This window comes from Centrocercus urophasianus, unplaced genomic scaffold, assembly GCF_019232065.1.
Source record: "Centrocercus urophasianus isolate 14NV4802_14NV808 unplaced genomic scaffold, USGS_Curo_1.0 seq_12, whole genome shotgun sequence".
Classification (NCBI taxonomy): Eukaryota; Metazoa; Chordata; class Aves; order Galliformes; family Phasianidae; genus Centrocercus; species Centrocercus urophasianus.
This window is the reverse complement of record NW_024884364.1, coordinates 45,792,939-45,800,841: the sequence shown is the minus strand read 5'-3', so window position 1 is coordinate 45,800,841 and position 7,903 is coordinate 45,792,939. Positions and strand designations below refer to the sequence as shown.

Sequence of the window (7,903 nt, the reverse complement as noted above, 5' to 3'; positions counted from 1 at the left end):
TTTTTTTTTTTTTTTTTTTTTTTTTTTTTTCCCTTTTAAAGCCAGAGTCAATAAATGTAGGACTGCAGGACTGAGTTCTTGTTGAAGAAAAATAAACTTGTTACCTACTGAAGTTACAGCAAAGAGCTGTTTCCTATTATAAAATAAGATAAATATTGGCTTGAAATAATTGCCTTCTGAAGGAAGAAAAGATATTTTGTCTAATTCAGGCATTTTATTTAACATTAAAATACTTTATTCATATGTAATTGCTTGAAAAAAATCTACAGCAGTTATTTAACATTTTCTAGAGGAAAAAAGGCAATTAGTTACTAAAACAATTTGCTTTCTTAAATAGTGTAGGAAAGATTCTTCTATAAATGACACAGCTATAAAATACATAGTTAAAAAGTAAACAGAGAACAAAGTTTTAGAATATGTAACCATAGCCTTTTAAAAACAACTTAAAATAGAACTAAAACCAAGTTAAGTTTTATATGAAAACTCCCTTAACCTTTATTTAAAATAATTATCAGCAGACAACATTTTGAAAACTTTGCTTTCCTATGTTTAAAGAGTTTGAAAAGACAGATATGAATGTAGACTTTTTTATCCAGCTGTGTCTGTTGATCTTAAGATGTAAAGACATTAGCATAGCTTTAAGTAGCAAAAAAATCCTGCACGTCACTGGCTTTACAAGATGGCATTCAATGAAAATATTTGCACGACCTAATGCTGATTGCATTAATTAGACTCCTTCATTGCTTTGATTAAATCCCCTCATTGCATTTTACCGTCTATCAAATATGTTAATGTGCACCTTTTCAATGTTCATTAACACATTCTGCTGAAAACAGCTAAACATTCAAGTTGACAAAAACAAAGACTGTTGGCTTTCTTATTTCGCTTTGTTCATGATGCTGGAAAGTGTGGAAAAAGTTCTCTTAGATATTGTTTGGTAGTTTGATATTCACTTTCTTAATGCTGTAACTTCTTTAGAGACAAAGTGACTAGTTTTAGGACGTTTAAAAACTGGTCCGAGAGGCAGACATCAATTGCTGTTGCAGCTACTTTGTTTTTCTGAAATAAATACAATTGTGGTAAAAATGTTGGCATCCCTTGTGATAAACAGTGAGTTTTGTTTGACCTCTAGGATTCTTTTTCCCTATAAAATGCACTTGATCATTTTGATCAATAAATAAAAAATTAATTTAAAACCCTGGATTGTCAGTCAAAAAGGGACATTCCAGCCTCAGGGGACAGGGATGCTTACTGAAACTGCATATATATACTGAAGGGACGTTGTCAAGATATAACTTTGAAGAGCTGCAATAGCTCACTGGAAACCTTGGGAAATGAAAACTTGTTTAGAGAGGCTTTCAGCAGGAGGAACATGGCAAACCGGATTACAGTCCCATACCTACTAAATTCATTCAGTTCTCAATAATGTTAGCAGGAGTATCTTCTGTTTTCTTGTTAGCATAGAGACCAGGAGTACATTTATCCCTGTGTGAATAGCTAGCACAACTCATGCATTTTCTTCTAAAAGTTAAAACCTATTTAACTGAGGAAAGAAACAGAGTCGTGCGCTGACTCTCTTCAAAAAGGTTAACCACTGTCTTCATGAGTTTGGCTCCCAAAGATTTACAGAAACAAAATGCCAATGTGTGAGACTCTCTGCACTATTATATACAGGTGGGACAGTATCATGATTTATTTTGATTTGTTCCAAAAGCAAGTTACTTCCACATTAAAATGATGTATATTATACCAAACCAAAATATTTAAAAGGCCAGACCAGAGTCAAGATGGAACTGTTGGAAATTTTCTTTATTGATCCACATGTCATCATTTAAACTCTTATTTGCAAAGAAAGGGGGGGAAAAAAAAAAGACATTCCTGTGTAACTTCACAGAATAAAGTGATTGTGCCAGTAAGCTTTATATCTAATTTTAGAAGCATTTATAAACACAGTATTCAGCAAAAAATTCAGTGTTGTTGAATATCACAGATGAGTAATCTGCATCAGGCTGGGCAAAGTCCCAAAATATTCAAATGTCCAGTGTCACTAATGACCAGGATATTTTAGCTATCAGCTGTAGGAGAAGCTAAGAGCAGTTCCTACATTCATGAGCTAATGGTTAATTACAGAAATGACTAACTGTGGGGACATTTTTACTGTAGTTATGCCCTGTAATCAATGACTGAGTATGCAGCAGGTTCTCTGTTGGGATAAATGCATTGAACTCCATTTTAGGGAGAAAAGATCTTAGCTGTGGCTGTGTGGATGATATTCCCATTAGAAAACATACATTGCAAATCAATTTATTAGATCCCAATTTGAGCAAATGAGCAATTTGCATACACAGTTTAAACTGCACAAAGGACTCCCACTGATGTCACTAGGGACACTCTACATACTCAGGTGTCTAGTTAAACAAGATCTTTTCTGTTATGGCCTTGAAATAGATTATTAGAACACTATTATTCAGTTAGCATTCATATTTTGCACTTGGAGAGAAAATAGTCTCTCTGGTCAGCCACTCCTATGTCTGCAAGACCAGCTAAGTTTGCTGTTAGCATCAGACATCTGACTTAACACCTGGGGTACTAATGTGATTGAAGGGGAGGATGGGAAGAAAGATAACATCAAAGAGGAGTAAGTCCAAAGCATGTTCGGAGACAGAAAACAGCACTGAAAGGGGAGTGGGGCTTCCCAGCACTCCCTGTCAAAGTAGAGCCTGAGGCCAAAGGACCACAGAGCTTTGCTGAAGGCTTGGAGGGGGAACCTGGGGTCTGTGGAGCTGATATCCTTAACTTTGCCCAGCCTGAGGAAAATAGAAAACATTTCTCTCTAGACTTCTGTAACAGAACTTAGTACATGTGGACTGAGTCCCTAAATCTTCATATAAATCTAATTAAACTGCTCAGAAGAATATTTCTTTAGTGTATTAGCATTGTCCTGGTCTTATGGCTTGAGAACAGAGGAAAACTCTTTATCTGAGTTGCCTTGAGCTATCACTGGCATCAGTACTGCAACTGAGATTGAAAATTCAGGTCCACACTTCTCATTCAGAGCAGTGGTTCTGTCAGAAAGGATTTGTGGAGCAGGTGTACTTGTGGTAGTGTAGGAGTGCATTACTACAGTCCTCCTACTCCTACCCTCAGGAACTCGCAAAACACACACCATAGGCTGCCTGAGCTCCATGTTGAGATATCATCCTCAGGAGAGTTTTTCTCTGGGAGATAGTTAAAGTGTTAGCACAGGAAAAGTAAATTCAAAATTCTACACATGATTACATCTGACTGTGTAAATGCACGTCCCTCCTGGCTGCTTATTCCACAAGCAGAAGAGGAAAAATATAATCATGGCTTTATGGTGTGACAGTTATATTTCCATTTTTAATTTCTTATTGACATATTTTTATATATACATAAATAAACATATGTTTATAGATAGTGAAGCCATTCAGAGAGCAACAAATGTTTCAGTGCTGTTTTCTTTCTAACAGCACAGTCTGTAGTGAAAAAAACTCTTTGAAGTGTATTGGTATGATGGCTCTAATATATTTATGAAGGTGTATGCTGAAAAATATCATATAATCCTACTGGCATTATTTATGCTTTTGGTATAATATATATCATGTGTAAGCCCTCCTACAAATAAGGATTTTCCTGACTTGCTTTTGTTTGCTAAATCACCAACTGCAGGAGTTCATGAAAGAATATTTATTTTTAGATATTTCTTTGCAATTTGCTGACTTGACTGATTTATGATTTCTGTGTCATGGGTGAAGAAATACCTCTGCTTTCCACGGATTTTGTTACGTATCTTATTTCAAATAAACATGAAAAAGTGTTACATGACTAGTTATAATGATTATATAGTATAATTTCATTTACTGATAACACCTCTTGCCTTCTTTTAAGTAGAGAGAAAATAAAAAGTTCTCCTGTCTTCATAACTAAAACTGTCTTATACAAACTTGTAAGACAGTTTCTAAGATCAGGAAACAAAGGGAAATATGCTCAGGGTTGGTGCATTCTTGCAAGATTTGATGATATTTTATAAGCTCAGTACAGCGAGTAACAACTTGATTTTAAACTGTTATGAAACAAAACCATCATAAAGAGCACAATGGCTTGTGACAAATAGTTACGAGCTTTTGCAAGATCTGTAAAAAGCATGCCATTCATATAGGCTGCTATCTGTTCTGTCTTGCTCTGATTAGATGTTTTGATTCACATCTACCCAAGAGCAAAATAGAAATAATAAAGCAAGCAAGAGAATACACATTACTAGTGGAATTGTGAAACATCATCCCATAGGTCTCAAAAACTGTATTAGTTTATATGTTAGAAATATTCTGCCAGGGCAACAGCACACTTCTTTGTGAATCTACCAAGTGAATGGTGGGAACACCAAAGGTTGGTGGGCCTCATTCCACAACTCTAATCAGAGTGAGAATATTTGTTTACATTTCAAGGGTGTTTTATATCTGTTCACATTATTTGTTTACATTTCTTTAGACTGATAAAGTTCAGTGCCCTATCTAAACGAGTGTGAACTAATACATTTTCCAAGTCAAAAGCGTAGTTTTGCCATTTTAATGTACTGCAGCTACCCCCAAACAAATCCTAAATGTGAGGCTTTGTACAGTTGATGGGATTATTTGCTAATGTAATTTTTCAGATAATATAATCTATATAAATATTATTAAATATTTTCCTTTTAGAGTAATAGTAGGTGTATTTTAAGAGAGTATTCACAGAATATCTAACTGTGGTAAAGTAAGGTAAATGTATGCTATAATTGCAAGGAAAGATAGGCGAAATTATGTTCTTACTTGCTGACTTTGGAAATACAGAGGAGAATGGGCACTAGCAGTTTTCCATTCCCTCCACTGGATTCTGGATTAGACCCTAAAAGCTCTTTTCACACACCCTTTTAATAGCCAGTTCTCAACATGGTGTTAATTCTGGTTCTAAATGAACCTGTATGTAATTGCTGTCTTCCCAGTTGTGACTAACAGACCACTGAGCAGAAGAATGCAATTAGAACAATTTTAAGAGGATGCAGGAGAGAGAAGTAAATGAAAGAACGTACAGAGAAAAGCATATGGTGGATGGAAAAAGGATAGAGACAGTAAATAAGAAGTGCTGATTTAATTTCTTCTGTACAAATCTGGCTTCGCTGAAATTAACAACTATTCACGAGTACATTAGAAACAATTGATTTATGTATTGGAAATAATTTATTTGAATTAGCAGTTTTATAACAAATTTGTTGAAATTCTATGTAGCTAACCACAGTGCTTTTTATCTTTCCAAATACCACTGGGATAAAACATTGTACTTGTAAGAGAGTTATATTTAACATTGGAGGTTGCAGTTGATATTTTCTTCATAACTGAAGTAATTTTGATTTGGAAAATGTAACAGTTTGTTTGGTTCAGTATGATATTCAGACTGCTTTATTTTCAAATGACAACTCTTGCATCCAAAGGATGGCATAAATGTTTGCTATAATGCTGAAATAAGTCTGAACCATAAAGAAAGCTAAAGTGAGCTTCCAGTTTTTCTAAGTGGCTCAATAACCTCTTTACATGGCATTTCTGTAGGACTACAGAGTGAACATTTTTTTGAGACAGCAGTGGAACGATTCACGCCTGGCTTACAGCGAATATCCTGATGATTCCCTGGATTTGGATCCCTCCATGCTGGACTCTATTTGGAAACCAGATTTGTTTTTTGCCAATGAAAAGGGAGCAAACTTCCATGATGTCACAACAGACAATAAGCTGCTAAGGATTTCTAAGACTGGGAAAGTGTTGTACAGTATCAGGTAAACCAGTTAACTTTATCTGCTCTTCATCCCATTCCTTCCTCTTACTCCCTGTTTTTCTCTTGATGTAGCTAGGCTTGGAGAACACAATTTACATATTTGATTTTTTATTATCCATGTGTACAACCAAAATGAGATTTAATCACAGCAGGATAGAAGGAAAATTTGCCTACATTCCTTTACTAAGTCTCTTAGTTCTCACAAGATAGTAAGTTGCACAGCGGTACTTTCTAGCCTTGCTGGAAACTTTATGTTGTCTACTACTTTACTGATATGCCTCAGGAATTCCCATCAGCATTATTAGCTGAAGTCGCTCCTCTTACAAAGAAAAAAAATACCAACTCTTCCATAGTCAACTGCATTTGTCAACTGCAATTCAAAAATAAAGGGGAATGTTATCTTAAGTGGCTACTGAAAACCTGAAGTAAAAATTGGCTTGAAACACAACAAATTTGACACACAAGTCTCAGGGTAATTGGACGTATCTGTTCACAGATAAAAATAATTGGAATTATGGAAAGCTTTTTTTTTTTATACTAAATGCACTGAAGTGTGTGTCATGTGATTGGATTTAGGCTGAATGGATAAATGCAGTGTGACAAAATGCAACTGAATATTATCTGATGAAATGGGACATATGTAAAGAACCAACTGCATTGCAAAAGCATCAAGAACAGCAAATCTGCAATATTTGTTTAATATTCAGCTTACTGTGTGCTGTTAATTTAGTATAAAAAGTCATGGTGAAAAACACTGCATTATTGCAACAGTTTAGAAAGATAATATTGTGTTCTGTGTTTTCCTAGGATGCTTTGCAGTCAGTTTCCTGCATGGTGAAAAGTAAACATGGTAGTACCTGTTTAACTGATCTGTTTATTGAATTTACTCACCTATGAGGAAAATCAGCTCTTAAAACTGTAGTTTCTCATCAGGCATTCTGGTTCATGACCAGAATTTTCTCTGAGGAATTATTATTGATCCAGGTTAAGGACAACTGAGTTCTCTAGGATGCTAAATTAATAAACAGTAACATAAAATTTCCTCCATTTACTTAATTCCTTTGGAAATTCCTTGATAAGAACTTAACTATGTTTGGATGGATCAATCAGCATGGAACATAAGTGTTTACTGAGCAAGATTTCAAATTAACATACCTGAACAGTCTGAGAAAAATAGTAGCACAGAAGAGTGAGACTAGCACTAGCAGAGTGATAAATATGCTGTCACTTACAAATATTTCTTGTTTCCCTCTCAGAAAGAAATGAATGCAACTGTTTGTTTGAATGACATCAGCCACCATCTTATTGGAGGCAACAGTGCAGCTGAGTGCTGCTCTGAATACAGATGGATAATTTCCCTGACATTTGTTCATGCAGGAAAAATAATATTTCAAGCTGTCATACCACATTTGTAAAATTTCCACTCCTAAATACAAATATGTGAAGTAGAGTAAGCAATATTCCAATGAAGGTCTAAGAAAATCAGTCTTACCTGGTGCCTCTAATATGGCATATAATTTTGAATAATATTTTACAGGGAAGAAAACTTTCTCCAGTACTGAACTTTGAAGTTAGAAGTAATTAGAAAAACTTCTCTATGTGCTGTTTGTCAATTTCTTTTAGTTGCGTTATGCTGAAACAAATAATAATATTTTAGTGATTTGTTTGTTACCAACAGGGGTTGGTAAAATGTTGCCATTTTCACTCACAAACCAACCAGACCTAGCCTGACGTAATGGTATTTAACTTTAAACATTTAGATGCTCCTAATGTTTAAAATGCTTTTAACACACATCTGGGAAGTAACATTGTGGTCTATTTTGTCGTATGTTCAAATTTAATAAAAGCAAAAGCAAATTTGTCTTGTATACATGTAAACCACTGTCTCTACTAAATGAGTTTAGAACAACTCCCTGTAATAACTGGGTAAGAACTGGGGTGCGGGTATTATACAGCAGCAGCATTCATCTTCCCTTTAGACTTCATCTGAAAGTGGAAATATGCTCTCTTAGAGGCATACGTGGCTTATGCTGCTAAATGCCATGAAAAGCAAATCCTGCCCTTTCTGAGAAGAATTTGG

At 35.0% G+C, this 7,903-nt stretch overlaps 1 protein-coding gene across 2 annotated transcripts in view; it reads left to right on the top strand.

Moving 5' to 3' along the window:
- Positions 1 to 7,903, top strand: part of GLRA2 (glycine receptor alpha 2) — a 126,732-nt gene that overhangs the window by 21,757 nt on the left and 97,072 nt on the right. For both annotated transcript variants that reach the window (XM_042810437.1, XM_042810435.1), the window contains exon 4: positions 5,601 to 5,824. In XM_042810437.1, the coding sequence (XP_042666371.1) occupies positions 5,601 to 5,824 (224 nt within the window). The remainder of the gene's footprint in view (positions 1 to 5,600; positions 5,825 to 7,903) is intronic.